The sequence below is a fragment of the Lagopus leucura genome, unplaced genomic scaffold (assembly GCF_019238085.1).
Source record: "Lagopus leucura isolate 7727_CA_CO unplaced genomic scaffold, USGS_WTPT01 Super-Scaffold_806, whole genome shotgun sequence".
Taxonomy (NCBI): domain Eukaryota; kingdom Metazoa; phylum Chordata; class Aves; order Galliformes; family Phasianidae; genus Lagopus; species Lagopus leucura.
The window spans coordinates 1,840,843-1,864,972 of NW_024962260.1; the positions used below are offsets into that span (position 1 = coordinate 1,840,843).

Consider the following 24,130-nt stretch of genomic DNA (forward strand, 5'->3'; position numbering starts at 1 on the left):
GGCGGCGCTGAGGGGAGGCGGGCGGCAGGTAGAAAAGAGGCGCTTTATTGGTACATCCATACGTATATACACAGTATATATATATATATATATATTTATATATAAAAAAAAAGGGTTTATACGCGTCGTACAAACGTTGACGCCCGCGGGTTTGGTTCCGTCCTCGGAGCGCGGTGCGGAGGGGCAGTGTCCAGCACTGGGAGCCGCGGGGGGGCTGGCTGAGGGGCTGCGGCCTCACGGAGCGGAGGGCGGCGGCGGCTGGTCGGGGTTATGGGGGAGTCCCGTTCCAGGCGGGCCTGATGGCTCTTGGGATGCTATCGCTGGAAGGACCTGGCCTGCTCGTGTCTGTAAAGAATGCGGCAGATGCTTTTGTGTTGACAGTGACAGAAGCTGGGGCTGCTGCTGGAACGGGAGAGGAGCAAACTTTGTCACTTGTTGTGACAGACGTCTGTTGTGTCAGGCTCTGCGCCTGAAAGGAGCCAGGACGGGCGGTGGAGCCCTCTGTGGCTGCTGGAGGTCAAGGATGGAAGGGAAGAGTTGGGGGATGCTCCTTCATCGGAAGGAGTTGGAGGAAGGTGTGCAGCTGAAGAAGTCCTGGCTGATCTGGCGTGGGTAACCCTCCAGCACCTTCACCTGGACGGGGTCAAACTTCCAGTAGTCTCGGCCTCTCAGGAAATAGGCAAAACCTGTGGAAGATAGAGGGAGGAGTAGGTGAGATAGCTTGGCTCAGCTGCCAGCACTAGGTAATACTGAAAGCAGCCGGTTTGTTCAGCACAGCTGCCTAGGGTGAACTGTGGGCAGAGCTGCTGTGCTGACATTGTTGGGAGTGGTAACAGCTGGGTAGGACTCTGTGACCATTCATTTACCAGAAGTTTTAAGTTTTATCTCATCAGATGCTTAAATGTTGATTGTTCTAATTAATACTTTAAAAACTCCTTACTTTCATGAAAGAATCCACAGTTCCCTACCCAGGGAAGGGACAGACAGGAGGAGGTCCCTCAGACAAGAGGGACCTGTCTGAGTCTGTATAAACTGCATGGCATGTGCTATGGCTGGGAAGTGTCCACTGCTACCAAATGTCTAAGTCTTTCTGGTGGGAAGTAGCATCACCCTGAGCGCATGCCCCAGAGCAGGCCCTGTCCCCGCTGGCACTGACCCAACTCATCCTGAAAAGCAGCATCAATCTCCTGTGGGACACCACGCCAGTCAGCCATGGTCCGGGGGTAGATGTTGTCCACCTGGCGCGTGCGAGGGTTGAAGCGCCAGTAGTTGCCTCCACTGAAGATGTAAATCTTGTTCTTCTCTGCTCCCCACACCAGGGCTGCCTGCACGGGAGAAGCAGGGAGGCCCAGCTCTACAGTTGGGGTGGGACCAGAGACTCTTCTCTCGCCGTCATAAATCCAGTACTGAGAATCTGGTGAGAAGATGGAAAAGCGGAGACACAGGTTCAGAGGTTCTTAGATGTCAGATAACTTGGCACTGAATTGGACAGAGCTCCCAAGGAAAGCTATTTATGAATGCCCACCAAGTGGGTAAGGAATTTAATTCTCCCCTCAATTCAACCCAGAATTGTCAGTGGTGGGACTGGGAGGACTCCTAGCAGCTGTCTCTTCTGTATCTGTGGAAGTTATAATACAAGATTTAACTTTACATACTAGCTGCCAGGCTGCCTTTCCTGGCCTCTAATGGTTGTGGTGTTGGAGAGGCCTGTGTGCATTTGAAAGAATGTTTCTCTCTAGCTGCTCCAGTCAGATGGGGTTGCCTGTAGTTTTTGAGGATGCATTCAGGCAGTTGAATCAGCCCTGAACTTTTAGCTTGCCCTGGTTATGCTGAAAAAGGAGTAGAGCCCATCGTTGGATAAAGAAATCCACAAAGCTGTAGAGTTTGACCAGACAAAGGCTGATTCTTGTGGCATCTCTGTGGCGAGGCCTGGGGCAGCCAGGCGGTTGCAGAGAAGCAAAATGGGCTATGGACTGGCTCAAGGGGGTGCACGTTCCTTGTGTGCCACATCCATGCACGGGATAGGGCCCAAGGATCAGTCCCTACCCTGCCTGCTTATCTGGAGGAGATCATACGTACAGGCATAAGGGGGACATGTGGCTGTAGAGAGGCAAACTACAGAACTCCATTTCTTGTTGCTAAGCTGAAACAGAGACGGGGGACATATTTCCAGTTTAGATTAAACTGGAAACTGTAATTGCCCTATGGCATGTAATACTTTCCCCTTATCTCGTTTTAATTCATGGTTGGAGCCTGCCAGTTTTCACACTGTAAACCTCGTCTGCAGGTGAGCGATCTGTTTACGTGGTAAAGCTGCCTGCAGAGCTGCCTGGTGTGGTTTCTGGTGCTTAGTCTCATAGTGCACAGATGGGGCATGCACAGTCAGGGCAGTTGGGCATAGTTACATAGTTCTGTGTCCCTGATATTAAATACACACTTGGAAAGAGCATTAGAGAAAACAATGGAGCTGAAACAGCAGTCCTTGCTGGTCTTAAGCTCCAGAGTTGTCCAGGAGGTCTCACCCCACTGTGGTGGCTGGTGTTGAATCCCTGTGGTGGCTGGAGGTTGCCTGGCTCTGCATAAAGGCTCCCTTCTTTGTGGGCTCACAGTTTTGGGGTGCTAGCAAAACTCAGTAACTGTGGGCACCAGTGAACCTGCCATTTTTCTCCTGTTTTCATCCCCAAGAAAGATGTTACGAGTGTTTCCTTCCTCCTCTGCCAGCAGCATGGCCAGGGCAGAGGCTCAAAACAATTCCAGAGGCATAGATATGGCTGTATCTGAAGTAAAAGCGACCCTTTCTTCTCTCTTCTCCCCTTCACATCTGCTAAAAAGCTTAAACAGAGAAAGAAATAAACAGCAAGAATCATGATTTGTTGAGTGTATCCTAAGGGTTTCTTCTCCCAGGGACTTGTTGTGTTCTGAATACCCCGCTGTAAAGAAGACTACTTCTGAGCCATCTGATCCCAGTCCAGCTCTTACCTTGGAAAAACCAGATATTGCCCAGAGGGTCCTCGAAGGTGGCATCGACAGAGCTTGGGATCCCCTGCCAGTGACGTGAGGCCAGAGCTGGGTAACCAGCCTGCAGCTTTCCAGCTCGGAGCCGCCACACGTAGCGAGATGTGAAGAAGAACAGCTCTCCCCGGATGGTGGCTGCAGCATCAAAAGCTGTCTCACAGGCATTGGGCTGCACAGCCTGCCAAAGCATGGCCTGGTCAGGGGCTGGGACCCACGAGAACCGCCCTCACCCAGGCTGGGTTCAGCTGATGAGACAGCCCCATGTCCAGGACGTCACCCTACTACTGGGCTCAGTGGTGTGCAAGGAAAACAGGCATCAAATCATGTCCAAGTCTGCTGCTGGCCCCATGGTGTGGGTAGCCCCAGCAGCTGAGAACAAGCCACAGTGTTAAAGGAGACAGAGACGAGCTGTTTGCTTACCTTCACGTTGGTGATCTCATTTGTTTCAAGGTCTGGCTGGGGCAGCTCTGCTGGCTGCGTTGGGGTTGGGTCGGGATCCAGTTTGGGTTTCCCATAGAGATACTGGATACCCTGCTTGTCATCCTCGCTCAGGCTTAGCGGGTAGCGGAAGATGTAGAAAGGAGACATCAGTGACTTGGAGACAGTTGTGTGCTGCAGGCCCAGCACGTGGCCAAACTCATGAGCAGCCACCTGGAGGAGGTCAGTGCCTGCAAAGGGATGAGACAGGAGACGCTTGTGCCTGTTAGTGTGAGATGGGCAGGCTGTACTCACAGAGAGGATGCTGTCCTATTAGGTTCATTGCTGCTCATCATCAGCTCCTGACAATGCACTGAGGTATGCTCTAGGAGTCTGACATGCAGCAATAGAAACCTAGCTTGCAAATTGTTCCTGGATGTTTTCCTGTATAGCTCTATACCTTGTTTGTGTGTGTGTTTTTAAGGGATCAAAGGGCATAATTAATTAAGGGATCCACTGATTCCAGAGCACTGTGAGTGAATTCATATGCTCAGGTATTAGCCTGGGCATGTTGGTAATCTTTAATTCTGTCTCCAGGGACTTCATTAGCTATCTGGAAGATGAGGATTTTCCACATACTTTTGGAAAGGAGAACTTTGCAGAAAGAAGGAAACCTGGCCTTTAGACGTAAGCGGTGGGTGGGAAGGCTGCTCTTTGTTCACCCAGGCTTGCAGCTGTTGTTAGCTACAGCTATAATGTAGCAGGTAGCACTTATCTCATGCCTGCTGTGGCAGCTCCTGGTGTCACTGGGGTCTCCACCGGGGATGCAGCCGGCGAGTGGTGGCTGCCACGCAGACAGCAGAGGGAGCTCATTTATTGCTTGTGTATGGACTGTGGCAAGAGGAGGGCGTTTAAAGATAAACACATAAAAATTCCTCCAGTGTCAAGACCTGCCCTTCTTCACCGAGTACAAGCAGTTGTATGGGAGATCGTACCTTGGGAATATGTGATCCGACAGCGTTTATAAGAGTAAATAGAGAAAAGTGTATTTCAGTAAACAAAAATGTTGCTTGGCTGGCAGATGTTATTTACCTTCCAATAGATCATTTTTGAAGTTGATACATTTTAGGGAAGTTTGTAAGAGAAACATTAAGCAGCAAAGCTTGTGAGCTGAGGCTGTTTGTTGACAAGTCTCAGCGTATTCCTTCACTTGCCTTCAGCCAGAAATCCTCCGAGCTGCAGCCCAGGTGATGAGAAAGGCAGGGATGTGAGTCAGCTGGTCTCACTGCTCCAAGTGGGATTTCCCTGCTGGCCCAGGGGAGCAGGTCACTTCTCAGCACCGGGATGGGGATGCAGCTGGAAGGGAGCCTGGGAAGGGTGGAGGGGAAGGTGAGCCCTGGTCTTCCTCTGCTGGTCAGCTGCACGTAGAAGCGATGAATTTTTGCACTGACACAATTAGATCAACACACCTAGGTCAGCTGACAAAGTGGGGTCTCTGTGTCAGTGATTTATTACAAACTTTCAGACACTTGTGTTTAGCTTGGCAGGATCCTCACTCGATGCTTTCCAGTGTTGGCAGATCTGCAGCAGTACTGTCAGATTCTCTGGGGAGGTGAAGGACAGCACGTCTGCAGGAGCTGTGCTGGGTGCTTTGCTGCCCCTCACAGAAGGTCCTCTGCATGCAGTCCTGCTCCCTGCACGGCTCTGGGCTGACCATGAGGCACCTTACCCCCTCTGCTCTGCCATGTATGTAATGAGGCTAAGGATTTTCCTATCTCTGAGAGCTTAGGCAAGGATTAAACCATGTTTATATCATAAAGCTCTTTTTGGCATATTAAATAGCAATTAGCTGCAAAGACCTTTTATAACATTTATTTATGGAAGGCAGAGGGGGGAAAAGGCCATGGAACAGAGCTGGGTTCTGATGGGAACTGGCATCTGTTTTGACAGTTCTGGTTTGGCTCCAATGCTGGCTATGAGAGAATGTAGGAAATTCTTCAGTACGTGCAGCCCCAATGGGAGGTGCAAAGTGTCAGAACCCACCTGTCCCTGAGAAGCAGAAAGGTTTCAGCAGCAAGACCTGGTGCTGAGATTCTTGTATCAGGATGGCAAGGACCAAGTCGGACACGTGATAGTCCTGTCCCCCACAGAGCCAACCTGGCATTCACCTGACAGAGTTGGACTTGAGGGCGACCCATCTGAGTCCTGACATCAATGTGGACAAAAGATCTGGAAAACCTCAGAGGGGCAGAGCTTTAACTCGGGCTTTGTGATTGTCTTTGTCCCTGCACTAGTTTTGGTGGCTCTTGCAGAAACGGATGCTTTGGGCGCTGGTCCAGATGGTCCCAAATGGTACTGTGGTATCACATGGATACTGTGACGCCAGGCCCCAAATGCCTGAGCAGTGAGCTACCAGCTCCAATCTATTATTAGCAAAGAAAAAAATGTCTTGACTTGCAGTGGCATTGTTTATGGTCAGAGCATTCCCAGGCCACAGGGACAGAGCTGGAGCCTGGGTAGATTCCCTTTATGGACTTGTTCAAAGGGAAAATACTCTGAGGGCATGCAGGACTGAGTCTGAGGCCTGATTGCTATGCTGTCCTTTGGAAGCCACTTGGTGTGTCATCCAGTGTGTGAGCCTGTGTCTGCTCTGGGAATCCAAGTGCTGGGCATAGGCTTTGCTGTGGCTGGAAGAGGACAAAAAAGTCCAGCAGGCTTGTAAGTGGCAGGAAGTGACAATACATCCCACAAGAATGATGGTTGCGTATCAGTTTTACAGGGCCCCTGCTCAAAGCACAGTTAAATAATCACTAAGTGTGCTGACAGGCACCTGGCACAGCACAGCTGCCTTAAACAGTACCATACCCAGGTTGTTCCCGATCGTCCATGTCTCATCGTAGTCAAAATGGACATCTCCTTCCCGATGCGTCTTGGGGAAGAATGCGTGTGCCAGGATCCCTCCGGGGCCATCAAAGGGCAAATTGTCACCATGCCAGTACCTGGAGGGGAACCACAGCGCACCTCAGACAAACAGCCATGTGGCTCAGGTGCTTGGCACTGCACAGCCCAAAGTGGAGAATCGCAGCAAGGAGACAGCAGGTCTCTGTCCCACCACAAGCTCATCCCATAATTGACTGCTTGGAGCCCTACAGGTTGATGCCAACCTGGTTCTGTGCTAGGGCGCTCAGTAAGTAGAGCCCCATCACACCAAGCCCAGGGGAGTTTTATGGTTTTCTCAAGACAAAGCTGAAGATGGAACCTAAAGAATTAAGTGGCTGCCGGAGCCAGAATCGAGTCAGCCTGGCTGAATGGCAGGGAATGTGGAGGGGCAGCCTGTGAGGAAGCCAGCCAAATCCTCAGGTCCTCACTCAAGCTGAGCCCACTGTTGGCAACTGAAGGAATCCCATGGGATGTGACCACTGTGGGGAGCTGAGGGTGGCACAGGCAAATACACAGAACACAAATCGCGTCCCTGCTTGGACAGTCTCCACTGCCGTTCTCAGTTTTGTGCAAACAGGCCACAGAGGGAAGCCTTTGCTCCTGTGAATGTTTTTCCAGCCATTAATTTCAAGCCAAGAGCCAAAATTCATTTAACCAGGAAGCTATATTTGTCTTCAGGCAGACAGTTACATTGTACTATCAGGGGACAGGATGGAGGACCTGAAGATGGAACGTCAAAACAAACACTTAGGAAAATAGCCTGTGGGCAGAGAAATGTAAATATACGCAGAGTTAATGACGGATTAGTAACGGTACTGTGCACAGCCAGCACAGAACAGCTGCATTTACACTAAGCGGCCCTCATCTGACAGAAAAACCAAAAACATGCCCAAGTCTGAGAGCTGAAATATGAGTCTCCCTGTCAGTGCCCGTGCTGTGCTGGCAGCTCAGCTGCAGGCCTGGGATCTCATACTCAGTGCTGCTGCTCCATCTGGGAGCAGCGTGTTGCTGCCCGCCGCGCTCACCTTGTGAAATCAATGACAATGTCAGCCCGGCCCTCCTGAACCTCAGTGAAGGTCAGCGGTGTCACATCGCTCCAGACTTTCAAAGCCTCCTCGATGGTCCTTCTCACTTTGGTTTTTACAAGTTGCCACGGGAATCTGATAATTCTGAAAGGCAAAAGACCCCAGGGGAAAAGAGCATCAACTCCCTCTTGGCACCAGAGTACCTCCAATCCAGAGATGCTCCATTCCAGAACCCTCTTCCATGCAACACTGCAGCAGACAAATTCCATCAGTGCTGAAACCCTCGGGCTACTGGGCCCAGAGGTGAGCTCTCTAGAGAGCTTTGCAGAGCTGTGCTTTTCTGGAGTAAAGGGCTGCAGCATTTTCCAGTTCTGTCTTGAGTCCATCCCCACAGAGCTGCCTGGGAGTGGTGTGATATGATTTCAGCCCTTCAATCTTTTTGATCCTGGAAATCTGGGCTTGCTCAGAGCAGCTGCCTATTCTGCTCTCTGCAACATAATCAAAGTGTCAGGTCTGCTACAAAAGGAGCTTGCTTTCCCTTCCACTAACAGTGTTGGTGTGTGTTCATCTCAGCTGTGTTTCCTCCTTTAACACTGTTGACCAAAGTGAAAAATGGAAGAAGCCTTTCTTTCATCTGTAGCCTCCTAATGCTGTGAGGAACAATCTTCTGCACTCAATTAAGCAAAATATTTGTGTGCTGTTGAAGTCCTTACAAGTGTGCTCACTTCAGCACTCACACCTCACACCCTATGGGGAACTGGGGAGACAACAAACCTTCCCTTAGACCTGATCAGCAGATCTGCACTTGAGAATGTGTGGGCTGGTTTGGGCAAAACTTGACACCAGAATCATGTTTATGGGAACATCAATAGCAGCAGCATAAAACTGACTTTTTAAAACAAACTGTGAGGTCAGCCTACGGAATGATGGCTGTGGGGGGCAAAAGCACAGCAGGAGTGTGCTGCTGCACAGCCCGGTGTGCATTGGGGTTTGATATGGGGAAGCAAAGGCATGTGCGCGGATGCTGTTGTGGACAGGCTGAGGGGTGGCTGTGCAGAAGGTGTTGGGATGGGGGAGTGAGCAGCTGCATTTACAGGAACACGTGTGTGAAGGGATGGAGAGGTGCTGGGTGCAGTCCTGCAGGCGGTTTGGTGTGTGGCTGCCCTGCCAAGCTGGTTATACCCAGCTCAGGGCTGCCCTCCTACTTGTGTGAGGACATCACAGCATGCCGCAGTCAAGGGACATCAGATGAAGAGTTTTAGGGAGGGAGAAGCCATTGAGTCTTACTCTCATTTCACATCTCTCTTACTTGTAGGTGAGGTCAGTCTTGTCCCAGCGTCCCCCGGAAAGGACGAAGCGTTTCTGCCGGTTGCGCCCATTCTGGCCGTCCGGCAGCACCGGGAGGTCTGGCACACCACAGCGGGGTGGGTTCCAGCCTGCTGCCTGCTCATCTGCACCCATGGGGAAGCCCTTGGCAGCCACCCCAGTCCCTACCAGGGATGAAAGCCAGGGACTCTGCTCCTTCCAGGTGTGATGTTTTCGAGACATGTCCTGGAAGAGAAAAACAAAGCTGTCACTTCTGTGTCTTGGATCTGAGGGGTCTTGATAGAGGAATGGACATCTACCAACAGCAGACCTGCAGAGGTGAGTTCCACCTCTCCCTGGTTTCTTCCCTGGCTGCTAAGGCACATCCTGCTGCCCACAGACATCCTCAGTTCCCTGGGTTCCTGCTCTGAGGCCAGGCCATACCTGTGAACAAAGTCTAATTCCATAGCATCCCCTACATCTACTTTTGGTCCACATTTCCTTGACAGCTGGACAGCATGAAATGCTTTTGCAAACTGTGGATAAGAACGAGACCCTCCAAACATGAAACAAATCACTAGGGAGGGAGTAAAATTTCCCACTTTTCACCACATCCTTGTGTTCCCTCCTTGCCCTGATAGCGGTGATGTGGGTGATGTGAGAAGGAGAAAGCCTTTAGTCCCCAGCACGTGGTTGTGCTCCCTGTTCTCCCTCTTGTGGTGTTGTAGTGTGATTAGCAGACCCCTGGCATGGCTCAGGGGCTGCACAAGCTGGAAAGCAGGATACACGGATCTGGAGGGTGACAGAGCCCAGGGCAGAGCAGCAGTGACTGTTCCTGCAGTCCCTGTCACTGTGTGAGACAGAGAAGGACAGGACCATTCCCCCTTGCCTCACTATTCCTGTAGATCTGCTTGCAGAAAGGTCACTCCACTCTCTCACACTTAATTAGAAAAGCATGGTTCCTCTTGGAAGCATTAATTAGTGCTAATTAACTGATTTCCACTGGTTTCCCAACTAACAGCAAGATTATGGGTAACAGGACCACCATGATACGTGAGTCAAGCTTAATCCCCAATCTGCTGTGAGGTACATAAGATGAGAAGATGCTTGATTCCCGAGCAACTGTGCTGTGTGAGCCCTGGGTCCAAATGCAGCCCTTTTTGCCTCATTCTGCGCAGCCAGATTTAAATGTGCTTGAGCACCAGGAGGGCCTGAGATGCAGCAGTGATGCATCTGCTCAAGCAGGCAGGCTCCATCCCACAGGACTTGAGTCGTGTGTAGGGCTCTCTTCCTTCCCTTGCACAGAGCTGCCTTCTTTCAGGCCAGCTCTCCCGCCTGCCTAAGGACTGAGGGTCGGGCTGGCGCGATGCCAGCGCTGCTGCAATGCCGTGTAATCCGCGTGCTGCCGCCCCTCTGTTCCCCTACAATGAGCCCATTCATGCGGGCAGGAATGAAGTGTGAAGCCCTTGGCATTAATTCCGCTACTGGGCTTTGACTCTGAGACTGCCCCGTGCCTCGGAGTGATGCATAGGTGGGCACAGGAGCCAGAGAGATTGCACAAGGTGCAGTTCAGGTGTCCAGTTCTTCTTATGTCTGTCACTACTTCATGGTACTGGTTTGTCCTCCCTGCCAGTCAGCCAGCCTGGGGCTTGGCATCTGCCAGCCTTTGCCTTAGAAACCAGCCTCTGCATCAACCCCATCCTGGCATCCCGCTGCACTTTCACACACCGCTAAGAAGGGCAAAGAAAGCCATTTTATGTCTTGCACAACAAAGCCCACCCAACCCACCAGCCATTGCATGGGGAATCTGTCCAATCCTTTAGTGAAAGGAGGGTGCATGAGCTGGCCAGTCCAAGAGGAGGCTGCACCAGCCTGCTTCCATTGAATGCCGGAGCCCTGCCAAGTGCAAGATACCTGTCTTTCTAAGCTGAACTCTCTAAGAGTGGCTTGGCATCCTGCCTTCCCAGGCAGCTAATGTTTGAGAAGGACAGCTGGCAGGAGGGGCTCATAAGGATTGTGTCCTGGCCAATATTTTGTTCTCAGCCCCCATGAGACCTTCTGCCAAGCATATAACAGCAGCTGCGTCTGCCGATGCTTTTCACCAAAGCCCAGTCTGAAAGGCTCTTGGCTTCCCACACTGCATGCGCTGCTCAGGAGAACTCTGCTACCATGGGGTGATGAATGTGTCTGCATCTCCAGGGCCAGGAGGCATCAGGCAGCCACTTCAAGGCACACAGGGAACAGGAATGGAGATGGACTCCAGGGAAAGCCCTCACTGTGGAAGTGGGATGGGAGTTACCCAGGCAGGCAAGTGAGCTGAAATTGAAGATGGGCTTTTTGTCTTGGCTATGATAGCAAGATCTACCCTAACTGCTGGAGGCCTGACAATTGGAGGAAAAGTCAATTGTTGGCTTTTTGGCTAGGAACACTGGCATAAACTGGAGATTATCAATGTCTGAGCAGAGGCAGAGAGGAGAAATTACCTTTTTCCTTCTTGCCCTGAGGGAACCTGTGTGCAGGGGCTAAGGACAGCCAGGTTTTGTCTCTACTGTTTGGTTAGCTTGAGCTTGCTGGCACAAACTCCAAACATCCAGACCCAACTTTACCTTTTAGCAGGACCCTCCCTGCTCCACCTGCCTTCCTGCTGCCATGACTGAGCCTGACTGGGCTTGGGAGGGGACACCAGCAGGTCCCTTGGGTGGAAGCAGGACGTTAGACCTGCCCTGCTGCCCCTGCACTTGCTGCACCCCTGCACAAACAGTGGTAGGGCATAGAGTCTCTCTCTGCCGTCACCACACTGACATTAGCATGATGGCAGGAAAGGGCTGGAAAATGCCACTGCAGGCACAGCCAGCAAGGGGAAATGTGACGGGCAGAAACCACTTTCCAAACAATGCTCAGGAGACGTATCAGGCTGGAGATTTCAGCCTCCTTGACTGGACACACCTCACTGCAGTCACTTCCCAAGGCTTAGATAAGGCACATCCTGTCACTTAAGGTTGAATCCCTTCCACCCTGTGCTGAAACCACCCATCTATGGGATATGTATGGGAATTTCAGGGAGCTCCTGCTTTGTTTTATTGAGCTCTTCATATGTGGTATGCCCTAACTGTATGCTTAGGGGTTTGCTTAGAGCTGCGCTGCTGCTGAAGCAAGGACAAACCTGTGGAGAAGGGCTTAGGAAGGCAACGGCTGTAGGGTAACCATGAGGGCATCCCCACTCCTCCCATCCTGCCAGCAGAGGGGAAAGGATTGCTGAAGACCAAAAGCAAGAGGAGGTCTCTGCAAGCCAGGAAAGACATTCAGAACGGCCAAATGCAGAGCTGGTTCAGAGCACAAGAACAGCACCTGCAGGGAAGATGGGAAATCAGACAGTGTGAGAGAGCCTGCCTCACCCCCCAGCAATTCTCTCCTGCCAGCCTGGGGGAGCCAAGGGCTGCAGAAGACTGAGCCTGCCAGCTCTCCCCAGTGACAGCTGATCCCCAGCCCATGAGAAGCTTCCCATGCAAAAGGCTGCCTCTGAGCCTACAGCAGTCTGCAGCCCTTTGCACTGTCCTTCACAGGATAACCCATAGTCAGGGATGGTGAGTGTACACAGGAACAGGCAGCTTCCCACGGGGGAAGAAACCAAGGCTTTGCAATGGAGACTGAGCAGCAAAATTTCTACAAGTGCAGAGCAGAAGTGGTTGAGTGCAGAGGGACTGCCAGGCCTGAAACCCAGAGCAGAGAAGAGCAGAGGAACAAAACTGCTCACAAAGAGGGCTGTGCAGAGAAAGAGAAACCTCTTCTTAACAGCCTTGTGACCAAAAGGTTGAGGGGGAGCTGGAGGGAAGGACTGATCCCAGGGGAGAGCAGAAACCACCATGGAGGTGCTGACTGCCCACTCGGTTCCTTCCAGCTGTCTCAGTACTCAAATTCTGTGACACAACATACATCTCTCCAGCTCTGATGGGGCCAGATGAACATCAGCCAAACTTCCCAGGAAGTGTCCCAGCCATCCCGAGGAGCCAGGAGCATCTTCAACCTCATTGTGTTGGGCAGCACTCATCCCCCAGAAAACAGAAGCAGCCAGAGCAGCACAGCTACAATGGGTGCATAAAAAACCTCGAGAGCAAGGCCACCGCCAGGTACAGACGACTCCGGTGCTCTCCTCTGACTGGGTCCATCCTCTGCTGCCTGCCCTGAACTTAAACTTGTCTTCTCTGTCACACACCTAATTACCTCCACGGCTGGGCTCCTGCTGACTCCTGCAGCACAGACATGAAAGGAGACCCCCCTCCCTGTCAGATGGGAGGGACTGGACAAGCTACAGCATGAATTCCATCAGTCTTGGATACTTCCCCTGTCGCTGAGGGCTGTTTTCTTTTCTGCTGTGGGATGAGTAGATGGGCTTTCTCCCCACCTCCTTGCCTCTTCTGATGCTTTTCTATTTCTCCTTGTTTTCTTCTTCTGTTACTCAGAGTATTTGGTGTGGCCCTAGTATTTGCTCTCCCTTTGGCTAGTAGGATTATCCTCCTCCCATCCATGAGTCTGCACCTTGGAGCACTCCTTCCCTTAGTTCAGTGTGCAGAGAAGAAGAGCAGATATGATTTCCCCTGTGGCTCTCATGTACAACAGTTCCAGCATGTCTTTTCTGCTGCCAGGCAGCTGTGCCCCCCCAGTGGCTGTGCACTGCTGAACAGACTCTTGGTGATGGTCTTGCCGGACATCAGCGCTGGTTTCCTCAGGCACAGAGCACTGTGCCCAGTATTTTGGCCAGCCTGCTTCTCATCCCAGCACGGGTCTGCAGGGTTGGATTGGAAGTGCACCTGCAGCTGTTAGCACTGAAACCGGGGTCACCCTGCTCTGGAGTAGAGAGTGGAGGCAGACCATAAGCGCAGCACTGGATGGTCACAAAGGTGTGAATGCTGTAGCTGAAAGTCCACAGCAGAAACATCTTTTTTGTGCTGCTGAAGGCACAGTTAATGGAAATGCTGCGGAAGAAGTGTGTAAGCAAAGTCAACAGATCATTGGTCCTCCTCCCTGAACAAGTCTCTCTCCCAACCCCTTTGAATTCTTTACTTACACCAAACACATCTATAACAGGACTGGCTCCTTCAAGCTGCGCTGCAGCTCTGTCCTACTGCACACAGAGCACAGGGAATGGAAAGGAAAAGGCCAACCTTTGGCCAAACGAGGTCAAATGGGAGGTGCCGCAGTTCCTGGCCTTCACACAGTTGGAGGTTCCTCTCTGCTCGCTCCCATACTTCACAGCACCACCAAGCACGACCTCCTGGGGCCTGACGGTTTGTTTCCGGATTATTTGGTGATAGTTGTTGTTGGCAGCGAAAGAAGGAAAATGTTTATTTTTCCTAAGCAACACAGAACACGAAACATTATAGACTGCAAATGTTTATGCCCACAGTCAGAATGAAAAGGCCCAGGCTCTGATGTAACAACAGAAAGCAAATGAATAAACACTGCAGGACTATTTTTGTTATCAGGCGCTTTAATTACATAACTGTTTGTGAGTCTGGTCCATCATTAACTCTGCAGCCATGCTGCTGGTGTCACCCAAGCAACAGTTTGCCAGAAGCAGCAGTACTTAGAAAGCAAACAAGCCTCAGGATGCCAGGACAGTGGAAGGTTTCAAGAGCCCTTAGGCTGATGACCTAGAAATCCCCTTGAAGACAAGAAACCAATCTAGGATGCAGTGCTCTCCAGCCAGAGGAGGAAGGGCTGAGATCTTTTTGTTCACTGTGCATTTACATCCAAGCTGAGGTGAGCGATGAGCGACTGGTGCTCAACCCAGGGACAACAGCCAGGACACCTCCCACTGGTACAGCCACCAGGCACAGTGCAGCCCTCTGCAGGGCTACGGGGGATGTTCTGCCCTCAGGGAATGCAGGCAGGGATCTCCAAACCCACAAGACAGCACTGTCCCCCTGCCTGATGTGCTGGAGACATCCAGTGGACTTTCTCCCTCCACTAATTTTCAGAGCCACTTAAGTGATGGTGTGAGATTGTGATGCCCCTCTGCTTAACCCCACTGTCCACAAGGAGGACAGCTAGAAGCAGACTCAGCATGAAAAGTTTTCCACAGAAGCCCCATTTTGAACAACACCTTTGCCCTGCTTCTATGAGCCCCTCTGAGCTGTGGGCCAGGGCAGACTACACCCAGGGGAGTGAGTAAAAGTGAGCGTGTGCTGCAGCGTGGGGTCTTCACAGAGTGCTCCTCTCCCCTCTGCCCTTTTCTCCCTTTCAGCCTGCTTTGTCAGCTGCACCCCATTTGCCACACTGCAGGGTGTGTGCATGTTGCATGTGAAAGCACAAACACAACAGGCCCACTGGAGAATAACTGCTTACATGTGTCTTGAGTCTCTCCCAGAGCAGAGGATAAACATGCCTAAAATTACCCCAACACTCATTGCAGTATTTAAATAGCCAAACCAAACAGCGCAAATCAAACCCTTCCTGCAGGAGCCGCCTCGCCAGCTCCGCTGAGAGCTGGGGGCTGCAGCAGAGCAGTGCAGGGAGCCCAGGACTGTCGGCTTTGGGGGCACAGCTGCGGCGTGCAGCTCCCAGGTGATGGTGCTGGCAGCTGGGGAGGTGCCACTGCTTTTCCACGGAGAGTTTCCCAGCAAGCGGAGTGACTTTGAATTCCCAGGGGAGCTGAAAGCAATGCAGGAATTCAGCACGCGCAGTGCACTGCCCAAAGACTGCAGTTCTTTTGTTCTCAAGTTTTACTGTGGACACCAGACACAGCCTGTGTTTTACTCTGTTTTTTCTTTCTTAGGCATAAAGGCAAAAGTGAAGGAGAGCTACAGAGCTTCCTACAAAGACTGAAGCTTCTCAAGCCCAGCCTTAAAATGAATGTTAACCCTTTATTCCCCTCCCTCCCCAATTACAGCTATTGTCATTTGGTGTTGCAGCACCCAGCAGCCCCAGTCTGGGTACGGGGTGTTGGCAGTGCAGCCCTCGCCCACACCTCCTACTGGCACAGCCGGAGGAAGTCACCATGTTCTGTCTCAGAGGAGCGAGCCTCCTTTCCCAGCTCAGCCCTTTGGCTCCCTTCTCATTCATCACCTGACAGCACAAGGTGCACAGGAAGGAAAACAGCTGCAGTTAGACATGGGGAAACATCTCTTTGTGCAGAAGGACTAAAATTAGCCAGGAGAGCATGTGATGGCATGGCAGAGCTCTCTTACGAGGGCAGAGAAGGGATGAGGCCAGAAATTCATGTGTAGGCCACTGCTCCACCCCACAGCGTACCCCAGCAGGGGCACTGGGAGTGGGATGAGGCACTTTGCTGTCATCTTACTTGCCGAGAGCAACCACTGTGATGCTGTCTGTACTTGGAGGCACCAGAATGCCCTTCAGGAACACACCAGATAAGGAACATGTACCCAAAAGGAAATCTGAGATGATCCTTTCTATCTGAAAGGATGGAAAAACATCTGTCCATTTCAACCCCCAAAGCAGCGCAGCCACTCTCTCTGCAAAGACTGAATGAAATGTTGATTTACAACCCCAATCTCCACGTGGCTGATCAAACACACCAGCACAAGATGCTCCTTAGCGAAACATATTTGTAGGGGTATCACGTGCAGTTACTCGAGCCAAGACAAAAGTATGAGCGCTCAGGATGCAGAGCGCTAACCCAGAGTGAGGAGGAAACAGTCTCGGGACAGCAGGCTGCCAGCTGGGGGTCCGGCCAGCCCTCACAGCCGGCCGGCAGCTGCACGCACCATGGGAGGCACGCGAACGGTGCGAGGACCGGACCCACGTCTGTAGGATGTGACACACGTGACCGGCTCTCCCGTCCCCTGGGAACCTCGCGAGTCCTTGCCGGCAGCAGGATCGGAGCCCGCTCAGGTCCCTTCGGGAGCGGCAGCGTCCCAGCCTGCGTGCGGCCCCCAGCACGACGAGCGGCCCCGCACGCAGCAGCACCGCCGGCCGTGCGCTCTGCCTCTCCGCATCCGCCCCGCGCGGCCGCCGCTGTGGGTGAGAGCCGCGGGAACGCCCGGCCTCGCCTTCCTCAGAGTGACGGCTGAGCCAAGAGCGGTGACATTTGGTTTGGAATAATACAAGCGCTTCGGGGGCCGAGGCTGCTCGGTGCCAAGTCCCAGCCCACGGCATACTTAGCAGCCAAGTTAGAAAGTGCTCAGATGACAGAGCCGAGAATAAAACCATCGGCAGACCCTCAGCTAATCCCCGCGGGCTGCTACCGGGCATTCGCTTTGCCGTTGCTTTACGGCACACCGGTGCAGCACACGCCTAAGAAGCCAACAAGCCGCTCCCGGCACGAGCCGCTCCCGGTGCCTCCCGTCGCCGCTCCCCGGCACGGCGCCGCAGCCGCATCCCAGGTGCCGGGACCTGGCGGCCCCTGCTGCCTGCTCGCCCCTCTCCTCCGGTTATCCCGTCTCCTCGCTCTCACGCGGAACGGCCGGTTCCGATGCCTTTAAGGCGGGGGATCCTCTCGCAAACCCTCTTTGTCCCGGTGCCCGCCCGGGGGCCGTGCCCGTCCCCACTCACCGGCTTGTGGCGGCGGGCGGGCGCGGCGGGCGCGCAGTGTAGCAGGGCGGCGGCGAGCAGCGCGGCGGCGGGCAGCGGCGGGCGGGCCATGCCGGGCGGCGAGGAGCTGCCGGGGCGGGCGGGCTCGGACATGGGGCGGGGGGGGTCCCGCAGCGCCTTTTATCCCCCCGCGGCCGCCTGCCCTCCCCCCGCGCCTCCCTCCCTCCCTCCCTCCCGCCCGCCGCCGCTCCTGCCTTTTGTTCTCCCCTCGTCGGGTTACAGCCGTGCGGGCCGAGGGGATGCGGCCCGTCGGTACCGCGGGCGGAGCCGCCCCGGAACGGGGCCGCCCCGCCGCTCCCCGGCCCCCCCCGGACTTCACGCCCCGTTGGGAGGGAGGGAGTGAGGCGCCGGGAGCCGCGGCCGGACGGCGCAGGGCTGCCGGGGGCTGCAGCACCGGCTGGGGGGGAGAGGAGAAGGAGAACGAGGAAGAAGAGAAGGAGGAGGTGCGGGGCTGCGCACTGCTGCCCCGGGCTGACGATGCTGCTTCGCCTCCGGCCGTCTGCATCTGCAGCGAGGCAGCACCTGGCTGCAAGTTACACACACGCTGCAAGCGCTTCCTTCCAGTCCCGGAGCTGTTTTCTGCTCTCACTGGGATGGTGTTCGAAATTGGGACTGCTCTGCGTGGCAGCTTGGGAGAGGGTTTGAAAAGTGGTGCTGAAATCCCACAAGTGTTCACCATTCTCCGCCCCGTGCATGCTTTGTGGGGCCACAAAAGCTCTTGGAGCTGCCTCAAAGAAGGTTAGAAGAAATGGGTCAGATGTTCTGCTTTCGTCTCTGACAGTTCATTAAAGGACTGATGCATGGGTCGAAGGGAGCAAGTGGGAGGGCAGTGAAGGTGTTTTCCAGTTCCCCTCCACAGGACAAAAACCATCCTCTGCACGCCTGGATGTTTCAGTGCCCACAGGGAACACCTGATCTCTGGATTTAACGCAGGAAATGTGCCTGCATCACTGCTTTGCATTTGTGGGACTCTGTGGGAGCCCCTGTGTGTGCCTGGCCCTTCACTCACCACCCACAGGAAGGCTTTCCCTGGGCAGGATGCTGAGGAAGGGGAAGGAAGGGTAAACCCCTGATTCGGGGATGCCAAAGCCTCCATCCGCTCAGCCTGGACATGGAGGCAGGCAGCGCACAGCTCCAGTTTCTTGGTTCCTGTGGGGAAGAGGCTCTGCACTGTGTCAGCAGAGATTAGCAGCAAATTGGTTCAAGAAATGTATGCAAATAAGGAGACTTTGATCTCCAGCTGCCTGTGCTGGTGCATGGGGAGTGGGTAAAGCTTCCTAACTTCCCAGGCTGTATGACTGTTTTATTCGTCTGTGATGAATTGTTCGTGTTCTACTTTATGGAAACCATATTTAGGATGTAAATACTGAATATGATAAGCAGATGCAAGAAGAGTGAGTCTGGTGGTGGCCTTGCTTGGACAGCACTGCAATGCTGAGCAAAGGAAGGTGAGGCAGAAAAGCAAAAGCCCACCTAGCACTGTGTGTCAGGCAGTCAAGAGCGATGTCCTGACCTGACCCTGCACAGATCTAACGTGTAGAGCTGTAGAGCTCCACACCTCACAGCTCAGGCCCTGTCTGGCTCCCACTGTGAGCACTGGTGATGGCAGCTGTCCCTTGTTGGAGTGGGCACTGCAGGTATCCCAGAGGCCACACCTGTGGGTGCAGCCAGAGGGAAGAAGCAGGGAAAAGTACTCGCAGGGCTCAGGCTGCATACTGTGGAGTGGACACTCCGCTGCTCTGGAACACACAGCAGTTCTTACTTTCTTGCCTAGCTCTGAGTCAGACAGCTGGGTTCCAGCAAGGAAAGTTTTCCTGCCTTTGTTTCACTTTTCTTTAGTGTCTTTCATTTGAATGGCTGGTGTCTCCGGGAGCTCAGGGCCTTCAGCCCATGCCAGGGGAGGCTGTTGGTGCCCTGGGGAAGCAGGGAGAGGCGTGGGAGCAGCCTGCGAGGCAGTGACAGGCAGCTTGGCTCTTCTTAAAAAAGGGAGACTTGGGAAGGGGGTGTTCTGGGAAACACAGGCCTTACAGAGATGGGACAGAGATGGGATGTGCGTGAGAACAGCCGGTTCCTGCCAAGACACTGAGCACAAAAGAGAGCGCATGGTGTGTTTGGGATTCCAAGCATTTTCCAGCAGAGCAGGGACATGTTCAGCAGCAGGAAGATGGCCCACTGAGTGGGTTGGGAGCCTGTGTGCTCACCTTCTGCTGACAGCCCTACGTGCAGCCAGCACCAGCCTTTTCTGCTAACACTGCTCTGCTAGGAGCTCTCGCGGCCACTGTCTGCCTGTACAGCCCTTAAAGCCTTAAAGCCCTAAAGCCTTACATCGGTGTGCAGCTTGCTGAATGTACAGAGCATTCTGGCACAGGAGCACAGGGCTTCCACCCCAACCCCGGAGCACCAACAGGCTGTCACCTCTCAGTGCAAGTGCAGCCAGCTTGCTTTCCTGCAGCTTCTGCTAGGCTGGAGCAACCTTTGGGGATCAGGGAGCTCGTGGTGGCTGCAGGAGATCCATAGCAACCTTCATGACTGGGAGGTCCCACCAGCGCATGGATTTTCTTGCTCGACAGCTGCCTCAGTGCCTGCTGGTCTGTGAGCTGAGGCTGGGCTGCATACTTTGTTCCTTGGTGCCTGAGTTGTGATGGGGCTCAGACCAGGAGCCTTTGGCCAGCCAGAGCTGCCAACAGGAATGAGAATGGTAGAGATGTTTGTGAGGCAGGGCTCGGCTGTGTCATGTGTATGATGAGCTCTGTGGTCTCAGGAACAGTGAGCATGGAGGTTCCCTGCCCTTTTGTTGCAGCCAGCCTCCCTTGCTCACTTTTTCCAGCTCTCTGGATACAATCCCTGTTTAGCTGGATTTGGAGGACAATTTGCAGGACCATAGTGCCAAAGCATCTTGTTCCTTTGGTGCTAATCATGACATGAGCCTCGCAAGGAACCACAGCCGGTGCTAACAGTGTGCAAGATGAAGGAAACAGCAGTTCTGATTTCTCTCTGTTGTGAATAGCAAATAGTGTAACTCTTAGCCAGTGGGACATTTCAGTGTGAAACAGCAGCGAGACACTGCTGTGACAATTTGGACTGAGAGCAGGAGAGAGAAGAGGTCTGAGAGAGAAGGGGAAGGGGGAGGTGAGAGATAAAGTGAATTTCAATGGATTAGGCCTGTCTGTCCAAGTCCTTTTGTTTCCTGCCACTTCCCTGGTGTGACTTTCGCAGCTGTGTGCTGTGGGGCTGAGGGCCTGGCCTCAGGATCCCTGCAAAGTCAGCAGTGCACTGCACCCCTGGGGCATTGCTGTGAGCAGCTGGAGGAGGGTCCTGAAGCCAGTGCCCCAGGACACAGTAACCCTTTTGGTTCCTCTGATGTCCTTCTTGTTCCCTGGGTAGGTGACGGCCTCGTCAATTGTCTCCGTCACCACAGCTCCGTGGGCAATAAATGGGAAAGCATCACCATCAGGCGAGTCACTGCTCTCACCCTCTCATTTTCAGAGGTTCTCTTTTGCTTTGGCCCCGGCGTCATGTTTTCCTGGGCAGCCAAAGCGGATGTTTGTGCAGGTGCTGGTAGGTGCAAACAGGGCTGGGGGGCATATGTGGTGAGCTGCCCTTGGAAACGCCAGGGCTGGGGAGGATTTCCCTCTTGGACAGCCCTTGAGTTACCAGATGCTGCTCCTCAGCTGGCAGCCCAGCACAGGAGTGTGGTGAGAGAGCAGTAGGAGGACTTGGAATCAGAAGCAGAAAGGTAAAGTAGCATCTAAAGTAATTTGTGAACGTTTTGGTTGGTTGGCGAGGCGCTTGGCTTCGAAGCTCTTCATAATTTTTAATGAGGTGACTTAAATTGTGCAAGTTGTCCTGAATCCAAACCAAGCCTCTTGAGAGTCCCAAAGTAAAGTGGCCTTAATGTTTTTTCCCCAGATTTCTCTTCAACCAGGCTCATACAGCAGCCTTGGCATGAATTTCTAGAAAGTTCTGGTTAGGCCAGAAAGTTACACACGGCCAGTAGTGCTTATTCTGCACTTGTCTGTGACTGACTTCCATTGCAACTTCACCGACCTTAACTTTGACTGAAGGCCACAGCCCCACTGCAACTGCATCCAGCTCTGGGATTTGCCCCCGGCCAGCAGCTGCCTGCCCCACCGTGGTTTTGTGGCTCCAGGCCCCGGTGCTTGTTGTCAATCAGCCCCTGGTCTGTGCCAGGAGCAGGGCGCACACGAACAGCGGCGAGAAGCACTGCTGCAAGATAAGCTGGGCAAGGAAAACACATCCATCTGTATGTCTCTTGGCCAGGGATGGAGTTTCATCTGCTGGTGTTTTCCTGGCAGAGGCTCAGCGCATAACACAATTCACCTCACAAGCCAGACGCCTGGGAGCCAGCTCCCATTTCTGGTGAGAGATGTCAGCAATGAGGGCAAGCAGGAGGAGCTGGTGGAGAAGAACCTGGCCGAGCCCCTGTGGCAGCACAGATCTGCCTGCATGCACAGCTGTGTTCACCCCTGGACAAAAGGGCAAACCCCACACCCTGCGAGCAGCCCCCTGCCCAGGTGTAGAGCTTTAAGCCCACGGCATGGACACAGCACAAACAAGTGGTCCTCGGAGGCCGTGAGCCAGAGCAGCAGCATGGAGCAGTCGGCCGCAGCCTGTGGCTCGGTGTCTGATAGCAGGTTGCTGGTGCTGTCTTGCAGCACGTTCAACCTGCCGGTTTTTCTGCAATGAAATGTCCTGGTGAGACACCCCCCACCCTTGCCTCTCTCTGATCCCCTCCAAAGCGGAGCTGAGATTGGAATGTCTCCTGATACGATTCCCTCTAGCCTAAGGGGGATTGCATTAATAAAATGCAATATGAGATGTGAAGGCACTGGGGGAGGGAGGCAGCCAGGACTGCTGGGACAAGGCTGTTAGGAACGTGCTGTGGGTCTGCTGGAAATGTCCCATCCTGTCCTTCCTCGCTTCCCCTGTCCCCTGCACTGAGCTGTGGAATTCAGGGTGTGGGTTGAGGTGTTCTTCAAGCACGTTTCTGCTCGGGGCAGCCAAACTCCTGGTCCCCCCTCTCACTCTCACTTGCTCCTCAGCAAATGGCACTGAAGCAGCAGGTTCCTCTCCCCTAGCACCTCTTTCCCGCACAGCCTGCCTGCCCCTGACACCCTCCTACCCCTCCATATCACTCAGGCATCTCTTCAGCCTGTGCTCTTGCCTGCAGTAAGCTGAAGCCAGACAAAAAGCATGCAGTGTTCCAAAGGAGGAGCACACGGCTGTCTCTGCCTTGAGCTCAGCTCTCTGCGGTGGAGGCTGCAACTGAAAGAGCATTTCAGCAGAAGTAACCACAAACCAGTGCAGAACCAGAGCTCCCTGTGCATTTGCAGGGGCTGTTAGCCTTCCACGTGGAGGGAAGACACCATCAACTGCTTCTACAGAGGACAGAAAAGAAAGGCAAAGATATTTCCAGCCGAGAACAGATGTTGGGAGCTGCTGGGCTGGACAGTCAGTAGGGCAGAGGAGAACAATGGAGTGATTGAAATCCATGAGAGATTTTGAAGAGCTGAAACAAAGGACCCTGAATCACAGGTGGTTGTGAACTGCTTGCAGAGAGGCTGCACCATTGCTCAGGGTCTTCCAGGCTGCCATATAGGCGTTATGTCCTCGCTTGGGAACGTGGGGGATCTGGGGGAGGTAGCCTGTAAATGTAATATTGTAGTTCAAAGCAGTAGCTGTTCAGGAGTTGGTGCTAACAGCCTCCTTAAAGGTCACAGATCCTCTGCCTGAGACACAGCCCCCACCCTCACTTCCATGCTCACTCGTGTGTTGCTTTGCTCAGGCTCCTCTGAGCCAGAAGTCCCCTCTGCTTGGGAGAACTGCTGCGAGCAGCGCTCTGGAGATGTTTGCTGTGTCTGCAGCACTGAGGAGGGAAGTGAGACCAACCAGGGAGCAGAACAGAGGGAAGTGGCCTTTGGGCAGACGTTTGGATGAGAAGGCAGTGCCAAGCCCCATTGCTGGGACAGCGCAGGTGAAACACGGAGCCCCATCAAGGCGTGAGCTCGCTGCAGGGCTGCACAGCAGTGCATCCCTGTGGGGGTGTGTGAGCTCGCCGCTTTAGACTCCGTGAAACAGCCTGGCAGATCCCATCAGGATAAAGGCAGCACACTGCAGCCTTATTGCTCAGCTCCTTTAACTGCACACGAATCAAATGTGCTGTGACTGTTCTGTTGTACGCTTACGGGTTCTCAGTTGCATTGAAGGAAACAAAACAGGGTTCAGGTTTACCATCTTGCCTTGCATTAGCAGTAAATTCACACTGCTCACACTGCTGTCCTCGTGATCTGAGTGTATGCTGGAGATGTTGTGGAGGAGGTCATTTCACTAGGACTAACTGATGATTTTTGGGACACACAGGCCCTTCTTTGACTGGGTTCAATACATGTCTCCTCTTCACATCGAGAGATGAGGGGAATTCCTCCTACAAAGTGAGGTGTTCACCACTCAGCAGTTCATTTTCCCCCAGGGAAAATGAATCCGGCTTCCATGCTTGGTACCTTTCTCCACAGGCAGCTCACAGTGGGACAGGTAAATGCAGAAATGGACTTAGACCTCTCAGGATCCATGGATGTGGCTGAGAGAAGCCTCTTTTGATGGGGAAAGGCTCTCCAAAAATGGGGAGCAAAACAATCTTGCTAATGGTCAGATGTTCTCCAGCAGCCAGGCCCTGGAGTTCAGTGGGAAACACTTGTGACATTGATGGATTAGCATTAGGAAGAGCCTTGATACCAGAAGTGGACACACACGAATGAGTTAAAACCATTTAATTGCTTTGTGAAATGTATTGAAAACTACGCCGTTCATCTGTTGAAACTTCACAGCTGTTGAGATTGCCCTCAGGGCAAACCACA

General features: G+C 53.3%; 1 protein-coding gene across 1 annotated transcript; it reads right to left on the reverse strand.

Moving 5' to 3' along the window:
• Positions 1-24: 24 nt before the first annotated feature.
• MMP11 (matrix metallopeptidase 11) lies at positions 25-17,348 on the reverse strand. The gene is made up of 8 exons (XM_042865736.1): positions 17,217-17,348; positions 8,707-8,948; positions 7,398-7,541; positions 6,298-6,431; positions 3,436-3,683; positions 2,980-3,193; positions 1,157-1,414; positions 25-686 (listed from the first exon to the last, which is right to left on the reverse strand). The coding sequence occupies exons 1-8, from the start codon at positions 17,346-17,348 to the stop codon at positions 553-555; spliced, it is 1,506 nt and encodes a 501-aa protein (XP_042721670.1). The 3' UTR covers positions 25-552.
• Between the last annotated feature and the right edge of the window lie 6,782 nt (positions 17,349-24,130).

Excerpts from the sequence above, each read along its gene's own strand:
- MMP11 (XM_042865736.1), bottom strand. The coding sequence starts at position 17,348 with ATGTCCGAGCCCGCCCGCCCCGGCAGCTCCTCGCCGCCCGGCATGGCC. Across the intron at positions 6,432-7,397 it reads ATTGTCATTGATTTCACAAG|GTACTGGCATGGTGACAATT; the intron begins GTGAGCGCGGCG and ends GTTCCCCTCCAG. Across the intron at positions 687-1,156 it reads TGCTTTTCAGGATGAGTTGG|GTTTTGCCTATTTCCTGAGA; the intron begins GTCAGTGCCAGC and ends TATCTTCCACAG.